Below are 23,837 nucleotides of genomic sequence, written 5' to 3'. Positions count from 1 at the left end.
TATTCATCCAACATCAAAACATACAACCAACGTCGAGATCAAGAATCATTTAGAATTTTACAGGTGGAAACTCACAGATTTAATTATTATTGGAATAAAATCAGGAAAATGTTGAAAGCACCAAATTAGCTTTTAGCTACGGGATCATAAACTGGAGTGAAAAATAAAGTTTTTTAAATAAATTGATAGTTGAAAAAAACGTCATTTAGTACGCAGGTGCTTTGCACAAAACAGACGGATGGATGTTGGACCAATTCTCCCCCAGCGGAGCATTTCCTCTGACTCATACTGGGATCTCTGGTTTCACGCGTTGCAGCACAGTTGTTCCCATTCATAAATTCAGACCGCTCTTCTGGCCTTCAGGCTCCGCCCCCCTGCGGCTGGGCCAATCAGAGCGGCGGCCTGCGGCTGCAGGTCAGCTGCGCAGCGCTGAAATCCCGGACAGTTGCTGTTTGTTGGAGCGTCCGGCTGGATGGAGGCGTTTTTTTTCCTTCTGTTTACAGAGGAGTCTGTGTTTGGCTCGCCCTGACTACAATGTTTACGCTGAGTGAGTGATGCGAACAGGACACAGTTTCCTTTGGAGTCCAGCTGCACATGCACTGTAAAAACACAAAACCTTGCCAAGTATTTCTGGTCTCGTTTCCAATACAAATATGTTAGTCATAAGAACTTGTTTAAGCTGAATAATTCCTTAATATTGATGAAAACGTACTCAGAAATTTCAATGTTGATTTGGAGGAAATTTGAAAGATTTTTCAAACTAATTTTCGATTACTGGCTGAAATTTACTCATTTTTCATTGTACAAAAATAACTTAACTAAAAGTAACTTTTTAGCAAGACATTGGAGCTTATTTTATGTCAATAATTTCTTAATATTGGTAAAAAGAAATCCTGGTGTCACTGGCAGATTATTTCATTTACAGTAAAACTAAGACTTTGTCTCCTGCAGCAACGCCAGATCTTAAATATTTTCGGTCCAAGTATCTTAACACACTTGTAAAAAGTCAACAATTCATTAATGTTGGTTTTAAAAATAAGTACCAGTTACATTGGCGGATTATGTAATTTCTAACAAGACATTTTTCCAGTGTTATAATGAAATAGAGGTTTTCCATCAATATTAAGGAGTTATTTACATTAAACAATCCACTATATCCTCCTGAAAAGTTATTTCCAAGTTAGTTTTTGTACGTTGACGTATTAGAAAAACAGGAGGAGTAAATTTCTGCCAAAAAAGGGTTAGAGATTAAGATTAAAATTCTTCAGAACAACATCAATATTTCTGTGTTTGTTCCAAAAAAAGTACTTTTTCCATCAATAACACTTGGTAAGATTTGGTGTTTTTTTCAGTGTTCAAATGTTATAACATGAACAACACTGCAAAAACACAACATTTTATCAAGTATTTTTGATCTAGTTTATAGTGTAAATATTTTAAGACACTTTAAATAAGACAAAACTAACTTACAAGTAACTTTTCAGCCCAATATAAAGGCTTGTTTCAAGTAAGGAACAATACTAGATGTTTTCAGTGGAACTGGAACTTTTTCAAAAATTTTAAAGGAATTATTCATTTAAAACAAGCTCCTATATGTGGTGGAACTTGAAATTTTGTTTTATTTTATTTCAAGATATCACCCACCAGAAACTAAAATGAAATTACTTGGTAAGATTTGGTGTTAAAAGTCAAAGGTCACGGCTTTATAAGCGTCAAAACCAAAATTAACCCAAGAAAAAGCCGTAGGTATCTGGTTTCTGAATTCACTACCTATTTAATTATTTGAAAAATATCTTTATTTCTAGTAAAAATATAGACAACATTTTATTTCTTACAACCTACATGTAGGCAAAAGTTAATTTAATCTGATCCTGCTGGGAGGTTTTGTGTTTTTACAGTGAGAGCTGCCGTTTCTCCTCCGTCTCCCCGTTTCCTTTCCCATCCCTCCTCTAAGTGCCACTTCATCGTCTATTTCTGCACAACTTATCCGGAGTCCTGCAAAGCCTCAACTCGTGTTTTCTGCTCTGAAGTCCTGCTTTCACACGCATCTCTCAACAACTCCTCTCCTTTTATTCCCCGCCGCCAAGCTGCTCCTCTGCCCGCTGGTGGATCCATTTCATTTTGGAGATTCTCCACCCCGGCTCCCCTGGGAGTCCGATACATGGCTCCTGCTACTCCCCAGCATACCACAGACTCCAGAGCCTAACTCCTTCCATCTGTCCGTGTCCCTCACCAACACGCCCTGCTGCACAAACACTAACTCTTTCCAAGCATTTCTGTTTCCTTTCTACCGCAAATATCTTAATACTCTTGAAATCAGACAAAATTAATTTTCAAATAACTTTTCAAATCGATGTAAAAACTTCCGTTTAGGTGAATAAATGCTTAAAACTGAAGTTATAATCTTCGGATCTAAGGAGAAATATGCAAACTCGTGATCAGACCTGAAAAATGGGTGTCATTTTGACCTCTGACCTGGACCCTCAAGGTCACATAAAGTCAGTTACAAAGTCGGCCTTCTAGCAAATTTACTTTTAGGATTATTTTTACTAAGCTGTACTTTTTACTTTTACTTGAATAACTTTATCATAAAGTATTTTTTACTCTTGAGTAAAATTTTTGTATTTTCTACCCACTGAATGAAAAACAAAAGTGAAATTCATCAGACAGACACACACCTGCAGCTTATTTTAAAGTTTGGTATAAAGAAAATTGATTTGTAAAACTTATTAAAATTATGCCAATTAAATGAATTATTTTCATTTTGATCTTTAAAATACCAAAAATGTGACATAACTTTGCATTTTGGTTTGTCTGACGATGTAATTTTTACATTTTTAATAACTGATGTTTTGTAACATGAATAGATTTTTTTTTACCAAATACGTTTTTACTCTAATTGAATAATTTCTTGTACGGCTACTTTTTACTTTTACTTGAGTAAAAATATGTTAAGGTTTTGCTACTGTGAAATTTTTACCCACCTTTGCTAACAAGTAACTTTTTTATTTGTTTTAACTCAATTATTCCGTATTATTGATGAAAATGTTCTAATTTCACTGGCAGATTAATTCACTTAAAGTAATTTTTCCCCATGTTATCAGCTAAATAATCTGTCAGTGGAATTAAACTTTTTAACCAATATTAAGGAATTATTGACGTAAAACAAGTTGAAAAGTTACTTATTAGTTAGTTTGAGTGTGTTAAGATAAAAAATAAACTTTGTCGGATTCTGTTTTTGCAGTGAACATAATCTCTCCATCTTCCTTTTCAGTCTTCATGTTCCCACAATTTGCCTCCTGTAAACATTAGTCACCGCCCGCCGCTGACCTTCTGTGTGGCATCTTCCCAAAATCAGAGCAAAGCCGTCGTCTGAGAGCAAAACCAGAGACACGTGTCTGCAAGCAGATACTGACCACATGATCATGGAAACCATCGTCATGATGATTTCATTCAGGATGTTGAAGAAGTCGCACATGATTCTCCCACGCTCGCCCATCCTGCCCATGCAGATCCCAAAGGTGATGAAGAAGCCGATCAAGCCTTGGAGAGCAAACAGAGGAGTTAGTTTACTGCCAAAACAAACAGCAGACTGAGAACCTGGTGGCTATGAACTCACCAAGAACATTCATGCCCCATTTGTATTCCAGTCTTTTCCTGTTCACCACCACCGGCTCGGTCTGGTTAGGTGCCGTGACCGTCACCTGTTTCAGCACCGTCTGCACCTACAGGAGGATTTCAGGCTCATAACATCTCAGCGGCTGGAGAATTAACTTTAACTTTTTATACAAAATTTACGTTTTGCACATTTTTGTGCTTCCATTTTCGGGTCTGCTTCTATAAAGACTCCAAGCATTTAAAAAACCCACTCAGACGATTTTGGCAATAATTTAACGATTTTTGGTGTCTGGACATTTACCATTTTCAAAACTCTTCTGAATGTACACTGTAAAAAGTGTTTTTGGTCTAGCTTCCAGTACAAATATATTAGTATACTTGAAACGAGACAAAACTAATTAACAGGTAACTTTTCATTAAGAAACACGAGTCAATAATTAAAAATTACTTTTTCCACTGGCAGATTACTTCACTTATTGTTATGAGTAAAATAATCTGCCAATGGAATAAGCTATCCATCCATTTTCTTGCACCCTTGTCCCTCAGTGGGGTCAGGAGGGTTGCTGGTTCCTCTCCAGGTAACGTTCTGGGCAAGAGGCGGGTTCACCTGGACAGGTCGCCACCTGGACAGGTCGCCAGTTTGTTGCAGGGCAACACAGAGACAGACGGGACAAACAACCACACACACACTCACACCTAGGGACAATTTGGACAGACCAATTAACCTGACAGTCATGTTTTTGGACCGTGGGAGGAAACCAGAGAATCCGGAGAAAACCCACGCATGCACAGGGAGAACATGCAAACTCCATGCAGAAAGACCGGGGCCGGGAATCGAACCCAGAACCTTCTTGCTGCAAGGCAACAGCTCTACCAACTGCGCCACTGTGCGGCCCACCAATGGAATAAGTAATTTTTATCAATATTAAGGAATTATTAATTTAAACTACCTGCTACGTCTTGCAGATAACTTGTAAGTTAGTTTTGTCTTCTTTCAAATGCTCTAAGATATTTACACTGGAAACCAAAAATACTTGGTAAAATTAAGGTTTTTTGCAATGTACTGTCACAAATCAGCAGGAACTGAGCTTCACCTAACGACGCCTGCAAAGCCCAACCCATTGCCTAGCAACCCCAGCGGAATGGCACCCCGTTACCTAGCAACCCCAGCAGAGCTCCAGCATGTTTGTTCAGCTGATTTTACCACTGTTTGCGCTGTATAATGGCTGCTGGAAAAGACCAGCGTTTTTCGTTGGTGTTGTTGACTGTAGGCTACGTTCACACTGCAAATTCTCAATTCAGATTTTTTTTTTGTGAAATCCGATTTTCACATTTCAGAATGTCTCGTGTGCAAACGGCCTGAAAGTGTCCCGTATGCGCAGTAGTGGGCGCTGTAACGTCAGCACGGGTGGTAATGGTGGAGTCCAGTTTTTGCGATTTTTAAAACCCAGTCGGAGCCAACACATTACCGTCCGCTGTGGTTGGTGTTTTTCTTCCTGCTCCCACATGTGAATGAGGTTGGACACCAACTGGCCGCAGAGACTCGAGATAAATTTTAAAAGCTCTGATGTGGATCAGATTTAGGACCACATATCCAAACGGCCTGGGTCGCATTTGTAAAAAAATCAGATCTGTGTTGTTCAGGCTGTCGTGGAAAAATCAGTTAAAGGTCGCATAAGGGTCACTCTTCAGGCTGCCGTGTGAACGTAGCCATGGAAACCACTTGCTGCATTCTTTTTGGATGTGCAGGAGGCTCCACTTCTGCTTTTCAAAGATGTACAGTTGTATAACAGCACATCTGTTTGCAGCCATTTTCATGTTTAAAGTGACAAAAAGCCTCAAAAACAGCTAATTCTGAATAAAATCTCATTATCTAAGAATGTCTTTATGCAAAAAAAGAGTAATGAACATGTTTTGTATAGGCTGTAGACCAATCCGAACGTGTCCAAGGAAGCATAATAGGTCACCCTTAAAGAGAAGGCAAACGGAGAACAAGAGCTTCTAACATAAAAAACAACAAAGAGACATAAAAGAGTCAAAAAGGCTGAAAGGGGAAGGAAGATTTCTTCCCACTTAAACATTCAGCCTTTTTATGACTAATGAATCCCTGATGCTCACACACAAAAGGAGCAGTAAAACAGAAATGTAAGGAGCGGTATTTGGGGGAGAAATGAAAGACAACGGATGGATTACCATGGGAAAAAACAGAGTAAAGAGGTTTGATTTGGCAGCTTTCGCCAGCGGATTCCTGTGCAGATGTGGCATTTTAAAAGCGAAAACTACTACGGTTTATAAAAAAAGAGAGAACACGACTTGCATAAGCAGCTTATGCTTCGCTTCATTGAGGTTTGCCTCTCTTAAGGTCACTCTACAGCTTTAAATCAGCGTGAGGTCTGGACTTTGCTCTGTTGATGACCCAGTTTGCACCAAACTCACATTTGACTCTAGAATGCTCCCACGTCCGGACCAAATGACCACCCCTCCACCACCGTGCTTCACAGATGGTACAGGGTGATTTTCTGTTGTTTTCTCCACACATGGTGCTGGAAATCATGGCCTACTTAAAGTAAAGACTAAAGAAATGTTCTGGTTTATTCAGAAGCAGCTCTGCAAACCTTAAAGAATAGAGTCTATTTTTGCAATCAAGCTGCACTTTTTCTCATTGTCTTGTCATCAGAAACTAGTTACGTTTACTCAATTACATTTATGAAAATGGCTACTCTGATCCGAGGAAACTTTCTGAATTTTCTGCCCTGTGAATGAAAACCAGACATGTTTAGTACCTGTTGGAAGCAGGCCTGCACCAGGTTCTCAGGAAACAGGTTTCTGATCAGGTCCAGGAAGGCGTCCAGGCTGCTGACCTCCTGGTTCTTCGGGGATGAGGACGTGGCGCTGCCCCGCAGTTTGGGGTTTCCCGGGTGGATTCCCAGAACCAGGATGACTCCCAGGATGGCGGCGATGACAGTGGTGGACATGTAGTACACCATGGCTCTGCTTCCCATCCTCCCACTGGAGCGAGCGTCAAGACCGGCGAGACCTGGAGGTCACAGCCAGTGGATTTACAGTTACTGAAGATAAATCTTCGTTTTATCTGGTTTTATTTAAAAAGAGCTCATATCTAGAGGTGTTTTTACACCTGATAGTCTGGTACACTTGGTTCGACTGGGGACCAAAATTGCAACATTTGTTTTATTTTCAGCTGTGGATTTCTTTCACAATGCACTGAATCAAATGATCCAAACCTCTGAACACACTGCAAAAACACAACATCTTGCCACGTTTCTAAAACAAATCTCTTAGTACAATTGAAATGAGACAAAACTAATTGACAACTTTTCAGTAAGAAATAAGAGTTTCTTTTAAGTAAATAATTCCTCGATATTGATGAAAACGTTCTAGTTTGTCTTGTTATAAGTGAAATTATCTTCCAGTGAAAATAGTTTTTCATCAATATTAAGAAATTATTAACTTTTACAAGTTAATAATAAGTTTTTTAAGGTAGATTTGTCTTATTTGAAACTAGACCAAAAACACTTTAAGATAATGTTTTTTCAGCGCCAGCTGTTCCCCTCCTCGCCTGTGGGGGCGCTGCACCAAGAACTACTGGAGGAAACGACACAGAAACCTCTGAAGACGACACTGAGGGCCACTTCCTTCTTCATGAAATGTAAACGAAAATGCCACCGAGGAGCTTTTTGACCACCTCGGCGACCTCGACCCCAGAGACTGGAGAGCCCAACCCAGAGTCCCCAGGCTCAGCTTCCTCAACAGAAGGCATGTTGGTGGGATTGAGGAGGTCTTCGAAGTATTCCGCCCACCGGCTCACAACATCCCGAGTTGAGGTCACCAGCACACCAATCCCAATATTAACAGTGTTGGTGCTGCACTGCTTCCCCCTCCTGAGACGCCGGATAGTGGACCAGAATCGCCTCGAAGCCGTACGGAAGTCTGTCTCCATGGCCTCTCCAAACTCCTCCCACGCCCGAGTTTTTGCCTCAGCGACAACCCGAGCCGCATGCCGCTTCGCCCGCCGGTACCCATCAGCTGTCATAAAGAAGACTTTGAAAATGGTACCATGTCCCTAAAACATGACTCAAATATTCCAGGACAAATAAAATTACTTAGCCAGGGTGGGATTGTTTTAGGGGAAATTTCTACTAAAAGTTGCCGATTTAAATATTTTGTAGCCGTATAAGTAACAAACACTTTTTCCTCCAAGGCTTCAAAGAGTTTATTGGTTTTTTTAACTGTGCTCTCGTTACAAAAGGTTGATTTTAAGCCTTTTAAACTTGCTAGCAGCATCTGTTGCTAATTAGCTGTTTTGCAATGGTACATTTAATTTTAAGGAACTTGGATTCTTAAGAACCTAATTAGGCAAATGAGCCTGAATACGAGCTCAGTTCTGGTTACGCACCAAGCAGTAAATGCAATCTCACGTTATCTCCACCCTACCACTTATGGTAGCAACATGGAAACCCAAAGCTAAGCCTAAAGCCAGCGTTTATGAAACAATTCTCCTGCTTTGTTAAAATGCAGGACAATTGTTTGTTAAAATCCTGCTTTGTTATGGTACTTTTTATAGAAATTATATAGATTTAAAGCATATGGCTACCGATTTATCTCACCTGTGAAACATGTACGCTAACTAGCTCTAGCCACTGTTATGCCTGGTTGTATTGGACACTTTAATTCAGCATATAATGCAATTCTAAAACTGCACCTCAGTGACTAAAGTTTACTGTGACGGAAAAATCCTGATTCATCTGCAGAGATTCTCTCCAGTCGCCGAGTAAAGGGATTACAAGCTCTGCTAGCAAGGTAAACAGTTGCATTATTCACTCTGGGTGTGGTGAAAGTATTTATAGAAATGTGCATGGGGTGTGTTTTATTTTATCAACAGAAGCACAAACACGTGAAAAAGTATACTTGTGAAAATAAGTGAAGAAATATACTGTTTACAAAAGGAGACTAAAGCTTCTTCATTTTGCTACGTTGGCATTTGTAATCATTGAAACTAATATTATTATCAAAAATAGTAAAAGTATATTGAAAAGATGATTTAAGTTATGTATTTCATGAAAAATAAGTATATTATCGACAAAATATTTTGCCAAAAGTCTTCATCAAGATGATTTACTATTCATAACATGAGCCGTTGTGGTTTTCTTGTTTTGCTTAATTAACTAGAAACTCTCCATTCTCCATTTGAATCATGAACGCTAACATTAACCAGGGTCATTTTTCCAATATTTGTGGAAAATGGCTGAAGTCCCAAAGTCTTGCACAGTGGTGGAAAAACTCCAGCTAATCCGCTAATAGTGCACATAATGTTTTGTTTGGCACTTTAAAAATACATATTGCTGGAGTCTCAAAGTGTTAGACAGTAGAGGAAACACTTTAGCTAATGCGCTAATGACAGAGCTAATTGTTTTTGCTAATAGTTTGTTTTTGCTAACTTCTAAAATGTGTGGTACTGGAATCCTAGACAGTAGCTGCACAGTTCAGCTAATCCGCTAACTGCGTAGCTAAGTTTTTGTTTAGCACTTTAGCATTTTTTGCTAACTTTGAAAATGTATAGTGATGGAGTCCCAACGTCTTAGACAGTGGCGGAAAAACTTTAGCTAATTTGCTAATGTACTAACAGCATAGCTGGTGTCGTTTAGCACCTTAGCGTTTAGCACATTTTAGCTAATCTGTTAATACTAGAGCTATGTTTTTGCTTGGTGCTCTAGCGTTTTTACCAACTTTGAAAACTTTTAGCGTGATTAGCTTCTTCTAAATGAACTGTGCTAATTTACTACGCTGTTTTGTAAACTTTCAGTCGAATAAAGTTTGATGAAATTTTGATTATCAACCAACAAAGCCCATTCATTAGGCCCTTAGCAATGGCTTTGCATCCCTTTCCAAACTAACAGATGTTGTCAGTAACTTTACTTCTTATATATTCCTGAGTTTCTTTGGAACAAAACCTGATGTGAAGCTTTTTTAGATAATTTAGCCTTCTTTATGTTGTCAGATGGGCTCTCCAATAGATTTATTTCCCTTAAAAATGTATTTATTTTAGATAAATGACATGTTATCTGTGTCTGATGTTATTTTTGTTTGGTTGGTTTACGTCTCAAGAACATAATAATTTTACTGTAAGAAGATATCAACCTGTAAAGTTCAAATAGCCTAACTGAAGCCATTGTTTTTACTTCAGCAGATTTGTCTCACCTGTGATAAGACTGGAGATGATTAGAGGCAGGATGAGCATCTTCAGCATCCTCATGAGGATTTCTCCAGGAAAGGAGACCATGGTGAGGGCGGCAGCATCTTTCACCATCATGTAGCGCAGCAGCATCCCAAACACCGCTCCCATGACAACACCTGAGGAATCATAAACACTCCTTAGTCATTTTCTTTTGTTTGACAGCAAGAAGTAGTTAAAGTTTTCCAGAAGTGGGGCTAATATGAATGTTGAAAGTTTCTAAAAATACGTTTTTGTGGTTTGGTTTTTAACAGAAGTCCTTAGAGAAATTTGTCTCTGTTCCCTTGTTCAACCGAGTCAAAAATCAGAAATTAAAAACATGTTTAACAGAAGAAGTAGAAAAATAAAACAAAACAGATTTTCCATGTAGTTTACAGGCTCTGAGTGGAGCCACTGGCCAGTTGTTTTACATCTGGGATGTAAGGGAACTCTGACTAATGAGAGCCATCTACCGTAATGTAAACGGCTTCATATCTGAGTTTAAATCTTGGTGACAAATTACAGACAAAAAATAACACACTTCTCAAGCTCTGCATGGATTTTTTTTTTCCTACAAGAATGCAGCTATGGCGAAACATAGCTAAGTGTTTACAAAAGCAGACTAAAGACAACAACAAGCCGGCACAAGTCTTGTGGGAAAATGATCACAGTTTGTACATCTTGATTTGCGTTAAGCAACATTTGCTGCAAAACATGATTCAAAAGAAAAGACAACAAACTAGCCACTCAGCAGGCAGTATGGGAAGTAAAAGCTGAAACTTGTTGTTTGCACAATAACACAGTGAAACAGCCTGAGCTGTAAAGTGGGTTTGTACCAAGAACAGTGAGTCCCAGCAGCAGGTTGTGGGTGTTACGGCTGCAGTGGCCGGCGTCTTTGTATGCAAGGTCCGTGTTGTCATCTCGAGCGTTTTCCTCTTTCTCCTTCTCCTTTTTTGTGTTGGACTGGTTGGTTGTCTGCTGGTTTGTCATCCTGCCTGTGGAGAGATTGAGAAAGTTGGGTTTACCGTATTTTCCGCAGTATAAGGCGCACCTAGTATCCTTCAATTTCCTCAAAAGCCGACAGTGCGCCTTATATATGGACCAATATTGAGCCACAACATGTCTAGCAACTACGGTAAGCAGCCGCCGACTTCATTTTCCCCGGTAGAAGAAGAAGCGCGAGGTGCATGCTGGGATAGTTGTCAGAACGCTGGTTTATTAATAAAGTTTGACTGACCTATCTACCTACCGACCTGATAATCATGTTGTCTGCAGGTCATTTAGCACCAGGTTCTCCACCAACATGCTGTGCGCGAATGGAGAAGGGTGACCATCGTCCGGCCACGTCCCGACCCAGAAGGCTCTCCTCGCCGACCGGAGTCGGACTGTTTTGTTGACATTCACTGTAGTTCAGCTGCATCTAGTGGATGCATAACGTAACTCCAGCCTCTACTGTAGCGTCTATTCTATGCGCCTTTTAATGTCTATGCGTCTGATATATGAAAAGAGTTTTAAAATAGGCCATTCATTGAAAGTGCGCCTTATAATCCGGTGCGCCTTATAGTGCGGAAAATACGGTACTTTTAACAAAGATCCTCAGACTTCAATCTTATAGCAAGTAGCGTTAGCTTGTCAAATAATGCTAAAAACCGTATTCATTTTATTTCAAATTATTCTTTGATAAAGAGAATTTAGTCTGGTCATTTCAGAATGAGATGTTTTAGGGCATCTTGTCAATTTAAATTCAAATAAATACACTTCTGCCCATGTCCCCAAACTCAACTTTTACATTTGCACAGGAAAATGGCTGCAAACAATTATTGGTGATGCACAGTTAGAGAACTGTGCATCACCAACTACACAGCAAATAGTTTCTGGATGATAAGTCAACAACAAAACAGCAGCCATTATGCAGCACATACAGAGGTAAAACCAGCTGACCAAACAAAATGGAGCTCCACTTAGGTTGCTAGGTGACAGCGGAATTCTGCTGGCGTTGCTAGGTGACGGGCAGAATTCTGTTGGCGTTGCTAGGTGACGGGTGGAACTCTGCTGGCGTTGCTAGGTGACGGGCGGAACTCTGCTGGCGTTGCTAGGTGACGGGCGGAACTCTGCTGGCGTTGCTAGGTGACGGCACTCTGCCTACTGATTTGTGACATTATATTCTGGAAGTTTTTGAAACGTTTTATTTCACAGACACTGAAAACTATTACCAGTAACTTATTGCCAAAAACCATCAGTGTGGTTTTTTAAAGCACGTTGGCTTAAAAAATGTTACAAAAACATGCAAAATGTGACTTTTACACAGTAACTCCCTTGTAAATTAGCTTGCGCTATAAGCACTGTGATGCAAACGTGGGACTGGTGTGTTCAGTTTGTCCATGTTGATTTGTGTCTGTACCTATCAAATAAACTTAAATTAAGTTTTTTGAAAATCCAAGTAAAAAAAAAAAAAAATGCTTTATTTTTATTGCTTTTGCTTAATTTTCTGCATGGAATTTGCGCGTTTAACTTTTTTGTGATCTGTGTCTTGAGAGATAATATCTTTACTACTGAAAGTCTATGCAGTTTCTACATTGTGTAACAGAGTATTTAAAGAATACCAACCTTCTGTCTGAGCTAAAACTTTACTGCCTTGTATCTGCAGGGTACCACAGGGTAAATGTTGGGTTTCTACCTTACGTGTACTTGAGGGTAACTGCTTTTAGCTCCTGGTGTTGAGATGAGTGAGCCTGACTTATCTGTCAAGCTTAAAGTATTTCTGGGCCTGGACCCACTCAACAAAACCACTTTAAATCTATTTCTGGCAATCAAAATGCTTTGAGGATGAAATAATTCAAAATGACAGTTCGTAATACTTAGCATGCAGTTTACACGTCAACGGCATTCTCACCTGCTGTGTGAGAGCTTTAAAAGCAACATGGAGTCTTAATCACAGATGGTGTTTGAACCAATATAAAACATTAAAGTCTTTGCTGCTTCTGCATTGAGAAAATTGAGGAATTCAGCATTTTTATACAAGTTTATAAAGAAAAAAAACACAGAGTTGTTTCAATAAGTATGGCTTAAAGTGGTCTGCATAAAGTTTCATGTGGCGTTATTGTATCCAGACCTCAACTCTTTGTGGCTTATGTTGGCAAATTTGGCAGCTATCGCTAACCACAAACTGTATCCAGATGCCGACTCAACTTACAAGTGACTTGCTGGTAAATGTGAGGCGGCCATGTTTTCTGCATGTAACATTAGAGAAGTTTCCCATTTATTTGATGTGGTGTCACAGAGGTAGAAGGTAAAGATACTTTTCTGTTATTTCATCCATTGTCTTGTCTTGTTGCTTCTTTTAAGTGCCTCGGTTGTTTTTAGAAGCAGTAGAGATCAAAATGGAGGCATAGATTGGTTCCCTTTAAATTTACTTTTATTTTGTTGATGAAGAAAAGTCCTTGTTAACCTCAAATTTTCCACAATTTGCACTTCAATTTGGGTCTAAACTGCTTCCAAAAACAACCCAGGGTTTTTTTTGGGAATATGTGAATGTTTTCTGATGCCTGGAAAATCAGCCGGTTCAAAAACCTCAGTGGTGAGATCACAAGTCAGTAGCAATCCAAACCGAGCTCCAGCACATTTGGTCAGCAGGTCTTATCATCACTGTGTGCGCTGTACAATGGCTGCTGTTGTTGACTTACCATCCAGGAACCCGTTGCTGCATTCTTATTGGTTGTGCAGGAGGCTCCACTTCTGCTTTTCAAAGATGTATGGTGGTATAATTGCGCATCTGTCTGCAGCCATTTTGATGTGCAAGTGTGAACGTTGAGTTGGGGGTGGAGGGGTAACCAGCAGCAGCTTATTTGGGTTTAAAGTGACAAGAGGCCCTAAAACAGGTCATTCTGAACTGAACATAACAAAATCTCACTATCTGAGAAAGACTTTGTGCAAAATCAAGTAACACGCTTTTATAGATCACAGATCTATCCTTGCCTATTCAAGGAAGTGTAACAGGTCACCTTTAAGGCAGGTAACTAAGATCCTTCTCTCCCCAGCTGGTCCCATGGCATAGCCAGGCTAGAAAGGATCTGTAGCCCCGTCAGGAAGTTTTGGGATGTTCAAAACTACAAGGAAGCTCATTTTGGCTAAACCCGACTTCAGATTCAAGGGATTACATCCACTTTCTCCATTCCCATTCACAGGAGGCAGCTTATACTGGGGAGATTGGAGTTGAGCCACATATTTCTGCTTAAACCTTTGCTTTAGGCACGTAAAGTTTAAAATAGTTGGTCTACACTTTGTTTTTGGAGGGGTGATAGCATTCTCACGTCAGGAAATCTGCAAATAATTAGAGGTAAATACCGCTGTGCAGGAAACGTACGCTGAGGCTTCAAGGAAAGACTGTAGCCAAACAAAAATAAAGGCTTTCTTCTGACAGGTATTTGAATCAAAGGAATGATTTCTTTAACGGACAACTGTGCGATTTCTTTGTGGTCAATGGTTATCCATTGACCACAAGGAAGGTCAAGGTGAAGAGAGAGCTGAGCCAAAAAGCGAAGCTCTCGATTTACCGGTCGATCTACGTTCCCACCCTCATCTATGGTCATGAGCTTTGGGTCATGACCAAAAGAACGAGATCACGGATACAAGCGGCCGCCGAAATGGGTTTCCTCCTCAGGGTGGCTGGGCTCTCCCTTAGAGATAGGGTGAGAAGCTCGGTCATCCGGGAGGGACTCAGAGTAGAGCCGCTGTTCCTCCACGTCGAGAGGAGCCAGTTGAGGTGGCTCGGGCATCTGGTCAGGATGCCTCCTGGACGCCTCCCTGGTGAGGTGTTCCGGGCACGTCCCACCGGGAGGAGGCCTCGGGGAAGACCTAGGACACGCTGGAGGGACGATGTCTCTCGGCTGGCCTGGGAACGCCTTGGGATTCCCCCGGAGGAGCTGGAAGAAGTGGCTGGGTAGAGGGAAGTCCGGGCCTCCCTTCTGAAGCTGCTGCCCCCGCGACCCGACCCCGGATAAGCGGAAGAAAATGGATGGATGGATGGATGGATGGATATCCATTGATTGCGTAAATTGTCATTTTGAAAATAAATGTGCTTATTGAAAACACGTATTTTTTTTTGTAGCCATCTTGAAATTGGTGCATTTCGCAAAACTGCAATGGAAACAGTTTTTTTCGCATCACAAATGTCACATGACCAACAACCAGATGTTGCCTCTGGCAGAAACCACAAAGAAGACGACGACAGAAAGTAGTTGGAGGATGATGGTGCAGCATGTTCTTTTAATGATTTATGACATGAACAAACTTATTCAGGTGTGATTTTAAGTGTGTTTCTTATTTAATGGAAACACCACAATTACAAAATTGTGTTTTGTCGACATTAGTGGAATATTGACAAAGTTTTACACACATTTGTGTTGAATCGCAACTATTACTGATGGTTTGTACATTAAATTGCAGAAATAGGGCATAACCTGCACAAATAGGCCTGTCATGATAATATGATAATAATATTGTTGTTTTGAGACAATTTTCAACTAATATAGTAATAATAATAATGTGCTTATAATGCACACAAAGATCAATTAATAAACATTTAACACTGGAACTGGAAGACATTTTAAATATCCAAAATAAATAAACAAAACATCAGAAATAACAAAATGAATAATAAAGTCTCTGTAAATAAAATTATCCTTCAATAAATCAGACCAAACCACCAGACTGAAAGCTTTTGTCATCCAGTTTTTTAGTAGAAAACAAGAAAAACGATAAATCCTGTAAATGGAAATGATTGAGCTCATTTTAATTCAACATGCGATTCATTGATTATCTGGTTTCTTGCGACTGACCTACAGACAAATGGGCTGGAATGTGTCGTCATCCTGGAACAGAACGGCTGCGATTCGGATTGGCAGTCTGGGCAATAATTAATTTCCACAAACAAAAACACAACCAGGCAAAGACAAATCTAAAAACTGAACATATCGTCACGACAAAACCCAAAGTCTACCACCTGCATTAGCATTAATCTGCTGTGTTTTATTTACAACCCATCATGTTGGTGAATGACGAACGAACGACGCAGCAATCTAAGGTCACCTACTGTTTTGTTTTCCTTCAGGGTTTCATCTCCACGCCTTCATCGTCTCAGCGCCGCTGTATTGTCTGCCAGACCGAGTACGGAACTGAAACGGTGCGTTTTAGTGTCCTGCCAGGTTTCAGTGGAAAGAGATGTAATCCTCGATGAATGGAGTTATGAGAAACGCAGGGGGGCAGGGAGGGAGACTCTGTTGTAGTCATCGCAAATCCTCTTTCCAATCTTTACATCATTCTTAGTATGAACACTGCTTGGTGATGACAGCTGGCCACGTGGTCGTATTTACACAAATCTGAGGCGGAAAGGTCCATTATCGGGAAAATCATTTAGGAACGAGGTAGTTGGAGCCGGACGGATTTGGATGGGGGGATAAAAAACTAAAATAGAGCTGAAATAGGCGATGAGACCAGAATAAAGGCTGTTAAAACACCAAACATTACCAAGAATTTATCTTCTAGTTTCTAATTATCTTAAGACACTTGAAAATAAAACAAAACTAATTATTTACAAGTAAATTTTCAAGAAGCCAGGGGCGCAATTTCTATTGGCAGATTATTTCACTCATAACAAAAAACTTTTTCATCATTATTAAGGAATTATTGACTTAAAATGTCCTCCTGTAACTTGCTGAGAAAATATTTCAAAGTTAGTACACTGGAAATAAGGCGAAATGAAGATATTTGCACTAGAAACTAGACCCAGAGCACTTGGTAAGATTTTGCAACAATAAATCTGATAATGTTTCAAAAACAGGGCAGGAGCCAACATGTCAACATTTTCCTCCTGATTCAGAAACTCAAAGCTGCAATGGGACATTAGAGACATTTTACATAGAAAAATGGAGCAAATTTCCAACAAAATATTTTAGATCAATTTCAGAATTTCTTTTTTTTTAAAAAAAATGACATTTCTGTGTTGCAAAGTTACAAATTTTCTAGAAGCAAAAATCTGAAATTTTCAGAATAATTTCAGAAAGATTCTGGAAATTTCTGTGTTTGGAAAGTTGAACATTTTTAAGATGAATATTATGAATTTTATAGAGAAACAAGGACATTTCTGACCTTGAAAATTCAAAAATTTGCTTCAAAAAAATTCTAATTTTTTAGATGAATCTGAATTTTTCCATCAAAAATGTCAAAATTTCTGCTGAAAAAAGATTTTGAGATTAAATCTCAGAAATGTTCTAAAAAAAAAGAAAAAAGAAAAGCTAGAAAATATTTTAGTTTCAAAATTAAAGAATTAATTTGAGATTAATCTCAGAAATGAGTTTCAAAATTTTAACCTTTCACGTTTCCACAGTGTTTCTGGTACATTTCTGAGTTTTTTTTTTCCAGAAATTTTCTCCTGTTTTCCATCTAATACTCAAAGCTGCCTCCAAATGTGGAAAAACAATAATCGAGGAATCGGCGCGTCCTGTTGGCTCGACTTCTTACGTCTCTAAAATCTTGCCTGGAAAGTCTGAATTTACATCAACAGAACTGACGAGCCTGTTATATCGCATTACATCTTAGGATCCCTAATAACACAGAAATTCAATTCGCCGGGTTCAGATAGGTCAAGCAGCTTAAAGTAAATCCTGGATTTTCTCCAAACATGACACAGGTATTATAACTCAGGCTGGAGAACAAGAGGTTTCTCGCTTCGAAGGAGGGAAAATTGTATTCCTTGCAGGAGATTTGGGAATATTTTCTCATCTTTAAAGCTGTGGAACAAAGGAGAACACTCTAAAACATTTTACTGGTGGGTGCAAACTAAAAAAACTGTCATATTTAGACAAAACATCAAACAAAAATAAAAATACTGCAGCACAAACGCTTTGGTTGTAGTGGAAAGTAGTGTAGAAACATCTTTGTAAGATTTTAAACAACTTACTTTAAAACATGATATTTGTCAAGAATTAGGAGAGAATTTTAAATAAGACTGTAGTGAATGGGACAATTCAGGCTTGACCTTTCACCCCATTAAACTCTTAGGGTTTACCACAGTAACCTTTATGCTGATGTATCTCATATTCGAAGGTTTTTAAGTTTTGGACCCGGTGCGGTCCGTCTAAGTTTCCTTATTCGGGTCATCCAACTCATTCAGAAATTCAGAGAAGCTTCTAAAATAATACTTTGAACATTGATTAAAGTGTTAAAACTTTTTGATTCAATAGAATGACCACATGTTTGAAACCTTTAATGTAAAATCAGCTTGGAGTTGGTTTTATCTACAAACAGTCCTGAGCTCACGTCTGCTAATGCGCTAATAGCAGAGCTAATGTTTCACTTAGCGTTTTAGCTAACTTTGAAACAGCTAAGCTCACTAAATAAACTCTAAATTTACTCGGCTGTTTTTTAAACTCTCAGTTGATTAAAGTTTGACATCTGTGTTGAAGTTTTGGTTAAGAATTCTTCAAGCAGTTAGACGTTTATATTCATGCTCTTATTCTGAAGAGGTGAAGAATATTTAAGGAGCAGTCCGTTTCCTCTCCTTGTCTATTTTTTTTTACTAATAACTTTAGTTTAAAAAAAATAAATAAATAAATACAGGAACAAAATATAACAGACAGCACATGGGTAAACCACAAAACCGTACTTTCTAGTGCAAATATCTTAGTACACTTGAAATAATACAAAACTAACTTGCAAGTAACTTTTCAGCGAGATATAGAAGCTTGTTTAAGGTAAATAATTCCTTTATATTGATGAAAAAGTAAAAGAGTTCCACTGTCACCGTTACCTAGCAACGCCAGCCACGCCCAGTCCGTTACCTAGCAACCCAGTTCTAGTTCCGCTGGCAGATTATTTCACTTATTATACGGGAAAATGTCTTGATATAAGCAAAGTAACCTGTCAGTGGAGCTAGTACTTTTTAACATCAGTGTTAAGGAATTATTGACTTAAAACAAGCTTATATATCTTAATGAAAAGTTACATGTAAATTAGTTTTGTCTTATTTAAAGTGTGCTAAGAATTTTGTACCAGGAACTAGACCAAAAATACTTGGTAAGATTTTGAGTTTTTGCAGTAATTGAAGTCAAAGGATCCAGAAAAAAGATCAAAACAAAGAATATATCACACTAACGCAAAGAAGGGGAGTTTTGAGAACAGACAATTTAATAATCACAATGTTATTAAGACTAAAAAGAGTTTAAAGAAGGGCCTTAATCTGGGTTATAATTAAGATTTGTGTGTTTTTGCAGCGAATTAATAAATCCAGAAATGCATTTAGTTTTGTTTAATTAGTAATTATTTAGTTTGAAGTCTTTTAGCATAATTGTACATTTATTCTTTACTGTGTTAATTATAAGCTCAGAGGGTTGGTTTCTGGGATAATCCTTGATTGATGTGTAATAAATCTTAATCTGAGAAAAATACAGGATCAGCTTCCTTCTAAACCTCTGAATTTATCCCTTGATAACTGATTTCATTCAAACTAATCTCTTGTGCTGCTGTCCCTCTTTTAACACCTTCTGAAACGCGGCTGGTTTAACCACAAAAACTGAGACAAAACTCGAAGTTTTGATATATCACAGCTGCAAAACGAGGCGCCTTGAAGTGCAGATTCTGTGTAAATGATTGCCGAGACATCTGCGGTCATCCCAGCTACGGGCGTGTTCGAGTGTCTGTGCGTCTCAGAGGATTATTTTCCAGCGGTTGATTGTTTGGTGTGAGCTTTGCGAAAAGGATCGAGAGGTAATCCCCCGCCCCGCCCCGCCCCGCTGCCAGAACCCGTTTAACAGAGCGAGAGGAAGACGGCGGCTGCAGTGATGCTCTGCAAGTCAAACAAGACTGGAAGGACAATTTGTTTGTGTCAGTTTGAACGTGCAAAATTAGGAAATAAATCATCCGGATATGCTCAACAAGTTTAGGATTTGTCTTTCTTAAACACTGCAAAAACACAAAATCTTACCATGTATCTGGTTTAGTTTCTAGCAAATATAAATTTGTACTTAAAAAAAAGACAAAACTAACTTTCAAGTAACTTTTCTCCAAGAAACTTGTTTTCGGTCAATAATTTGTTGATATAGATGATTTTTCATCCATATTTTTCCCACTGACGTGGGGAAAATGTCTTGTCTTGCTAGTACTTTTTCACCAATATTAAGGGATTATTGACTTAAAACAAACTCTTACATCTTGCTGATGACATAAGTTAGTTTTGTTTTACTTCAAGTTTAGTAAGAAATTAGACCAAAACACTTGTCAGGATTCTGTTTTTGCAGTGTAGGGGTTACTTCAGTCCACATGCTAAAGCGTCCTTGTGAACATCCAACCGAACATCTGAAGCGTAATCTGCAGCAGGACCATTTAAACCATGATTGTAACTTTAAAGCTTGCAAATCATAATCAGCGAACACAAGTCAGCTTTTCTGGATCCATTAAGTAAACAAGTTGTACCTGCAGGGAATCGGACCGGAGCCGGTCAGACAGCGGCGGCTCCGGTCCAACCAGGGATTGAATAGTTCTGGGGTTTTCATTATAGCACTGCAAAAACACAAAATCTCACCAAGTATTTTTGGTCTGGTTTCCGTTTCAAATGTCTTGGTACAGCTGAAATGAGACAAAACTAACTTACAAGTGAGATGTATGAGCTTGTTTTAAGTCAATAATTCCTTTATATTGGTGAAAATGTAAACATTCCACAGGCGCCGTTACCTAGCAACCCAGCCTATCACCTAGCAACCCGGTTCTGGTTCCACTGGCAGATTATTTCACATACAATATGGGAAAATTGGCTTGTAACAAGTGAAATAATCAGCCAATAGAAATATTACTGTTTTTTAATCAATATTGAGAAATTATTTACTTAAAACACACTCGTATATCTTACTGAAAAGTTACTTGTAAGTTAGTTTTGTCTTATTTCAAATGTACTGAGATAATTGTACTAGAAACTAGACTAAAATATTTGGTAAGATTTTAAGTGTTTTTGTAGTGTTGTGTATTATTTTGTTGTGACTTTTTTCTTGTTTAATTCAGTTGTTTAAATTAGTTTTTAGAGCTTGTTAGCTACCGTTATTTTAGTTACCATTAGTTAAATATTGTTCAGTTTGTTTTAGTTGGGGTAGTAGTTTTAGTTTTTCCATACATCGGTTAAATTTTAGGTGCAGAATTCACAAAGTATTGTCTTATGATTATGTTTACATTTATTGGGTATTGAATGTTGAATAACTGACTGATTCTGGCGTTTTCCTCCAACTTTTGCCGCCGCCATTTTGCGGACTGACAGAGAGAGTATGGAGTGCCATAATTTGTCGACAGCTGACATAAACTGCTTGTGTTTACACATCAGTTTAAAAGGCTAATAAAGATTCTCATAAACACGAAAACGAATGATGTTATATCTATAATTTCAGCATGTTTTAGTTAGCACAACGATGGAGCGCGTAGATTAGCTACCGCTGCTATTAGCTACCGCTGCTATTAGCTACCGCTGCTAATAGCTAATATAAAACTGTGGTGGTTGATTAGCTAATTTAAGCACAACCTACTGATGATCTGTCAGAGTTGGTGTATAGTTTGCTTTTTAATTTTTTTTAACTGAACTGAAACACCAAATTCCACAGCACATCTACAAGCTGAGGCTGTCAAAGTCAAGCTAGCATAACTGAGCTACTTCCCTCTCCCTCACTATTTTTTTCTTAGTTAAAACTTTTCCTGACCTTTTTATCTATCTTGTCACAGTGTTGACAATTAGTAGCAAAGTATGGCGTCTTTTTTCAATATAGCAGGCGTACATTTAAGATTTAGCGCGTTAAATTGACATCTTAGCAGCTAGAAAAATGCTAATCATTGTTAGCGAGCAGCTTTTTGCTCTCTAGCAGGTAGATGGGAGCAGATTCTTGTGTGTAAATAATTCCTTAATATTAATGAAAAAGTGCTTTTTATAAGTGAAATAATCTGTCAGTGGAACTATTTCTTTTTCATCAATATTAAAGAATTATTTCCTATTTTAGATTGAAATAATCTCTGACAATGAAAGACAAAAAATAGACAGTAGCTGATATTCTTCCGTGTGTGCATAGTTTTTACTTTGTGGAAGCAGAAGTCCGTAAAATTCTTTATTTATTTATGTATTTTTATGTGTTTTATGTTGAAAAACCCAAATCATTTAGGCTTCAGGTACCTCCAGGATTTTGTCCTGATTTTAGATTGGATGCTACTGTGTGTGTGTGTGTGTGTGCGTGCGTGCGTGCGTGTGTGAGACGAAACCCTGGCATGTAATTGATTGTGTTCAGTGGACACATGTCAGATACACACCCCCTCCCCTCGGCTGGATGATAATCGCAGTGTATTAATCTGTTGTTTGAACTCCTTAAGCACAGACTGTCTATCACATCTGCTCTCTTCACCCCGTAAAGCCCTGCTATTAATAAACTCCCTCATTTCCCCCATTTTTATCACTTTGATCTGCTCTTCCCAATCCAACAAAACTGAATTTCACACAGCTTATTGCCTCCCTAAAATAAATTCTGCTCCATTATTCCTCTATACACTGCAAAAACACAAAATATTACCAGATATTTTTGATCTAGTTTCTGGTCTAAATATCTTTCTACGTTTCAAAAAAGACAAAACTGACTTAAAAGTAACGTTTCACCAAGATATAGCAGCTCGCTTTAAGTCAATAATTCCTTTATATTGATAAAGAAAATACTAGTTTCACTGGAAGATTATTTCACTTATAACATAAGGAAAATGTGTTTTTATACGTTCAGTAATCTGCAGATGGAATAAATACTTTTTAAAAAGTATTTATTATAAAGGAATTATTGACTTAAAACAAACTAATATAAAGCTGAAAAGTTACTAGTAAGTTAGTTTTGTAAACATTATATTAGGATTATTATAGATAGAAATAAAAAAAGGAGTTGTTTTTTTTACCACAAAAATCAACAATTTTAAGCTCAGAAATTCTTTTTTTTAAATATATGACATCCAAAAGTAAAAAACTGACTTATAAAATTAATCTTACAAATTTTCTAGAAATAAAACTTTCACTTTTTTGAGTTTGTTCTAGTTTGACATCAAGACAAGCTCCTATATTTTGCTGGAAAGTTACTTGTAATTTAATTTTGTCTTATTTAAAGTGTCTTAAGATCTTTGCACTTGAATACTTAGTAAGACTTTGTGTTTTTGCAGTGTAAGCCTCATTTTTAGGCATATTTTACAGTGCTTACACTGCAAAAACTCAACATTTTACCAACTATTTGTCTAATTTCTACTGCTAGTTGGAGTATGCTTGAAATAAGACAAAACTAACTTAGAAGTAAATTTTCAGCAAGATACAGCAGCTTGTTTTAAAAATATTAATAAGAAGAATCAATACTAAGGAGCTCATATTTCTTGGTGAAACATTTCCTGTAAGATAATTTTGTCTCATTTCAAGTAATCTAAAATATTTGCAGTAGGCACAAGACAAAAATACTTGGTGAGATTTTGTGTTTTTGCAGTGTAGAAGCATGGAGAACATAATAAATAAAGATGTTTTTTAATTTAAGCGTCAGGGAAAAGGTGAGCAGGCTTACCTGTGGTGCGTTAGTGTCTCCCATCCGACTGGAGCGAGGCATCGGGAGCGACGCAGAGCGATGTGCAGATGAAGAGGCGACAGGAGGCAAAGCCGCAGTCTTTGCGTCATCTGAGAAAATGTTCAGATTAATACGACAGCTTGTGGCTCCCCTCCCTCCTTTCCTCTCCGTTTTGTCGACTCACTTCTCTTTTTCTTTTCTTTTTCTCATTTTACAAACAATCTGAGCCACAGAGAGGAGACGGCGATCACTTGTTGAAGTGGAGTCATAATAAAGGTATTTTTAAAAATGTAAAAAATGTTTCTGTTTACAAAGTCACGGAACAGAACAGAGCATGCACTAAAAAAAGAGAAAGGAGCTCCAACTTAAAAAAATTTATTAATTTGTTACGT

General features: G+C 38.2%; 1 protein-coding gene across 2 annotated transcripts in view; it reads right to left on the bottom strand.

The window, feature by feature from the left end:
- Positions 1–23,837, bottom strand: part of slc1a9 (solute carrier family 1 member 9) — a 42,351-nt gene that overhangs the window by 16,881 nt on the left and 1,633 nt on the right. Inside the window, exons 3-8 of one of the 2 annotated variants that reach the window (XM_008416427.3) lie at positions 23,446–23,555; positions 10,684–10,842; positions 9,835–9,987; positions 6,402–6,655; positions 3,620–3,725; positions 3,417–3,543 (exon numbers count right to left, since the gene is read on the bottom strand). In XM_008416427.3, coding sequence (XP_008414649.2) covers positions 3,417–3,543; positions 3,620–3,725; positions 6,402–6,655; positions 9,835–9,987; positions 10,684–10,837 — 794 coding nt within the window. In that variant the 5' untranslated portion in view covers positions 10,838–10,842; positions 23,446–23,555. Of the gene's footprint in view, positions 1–3,416; positions 3,544–3,619; positions 3,726–6,401; positions 6,656–9,834; positions 9,988–10,683; positions 10,843–15,938; positions 16,189–23,445; positions 23,556–23,837 lie in introns of those variants that run through there. The other variant, XM_008416429.3, reaches the window with a different exon arrangement.

This window comes from Poecilia reticulata, chromosome 8 (genome assembly GCF_904066995.2).
Source record: "Poecilia reticulata chromosome 8, P_reticulata-male-v2, whole genome shotgun sequence".
NCBI lineage: Eukaryota > Metazoa > Chordata > Actinopteri > Cyprinodontiformes > Poeciliidae > Poecilia > Poecilia reticulata.
This window is presented reverse-complemented; position numbering and strand designations above follow the sequence as displayed.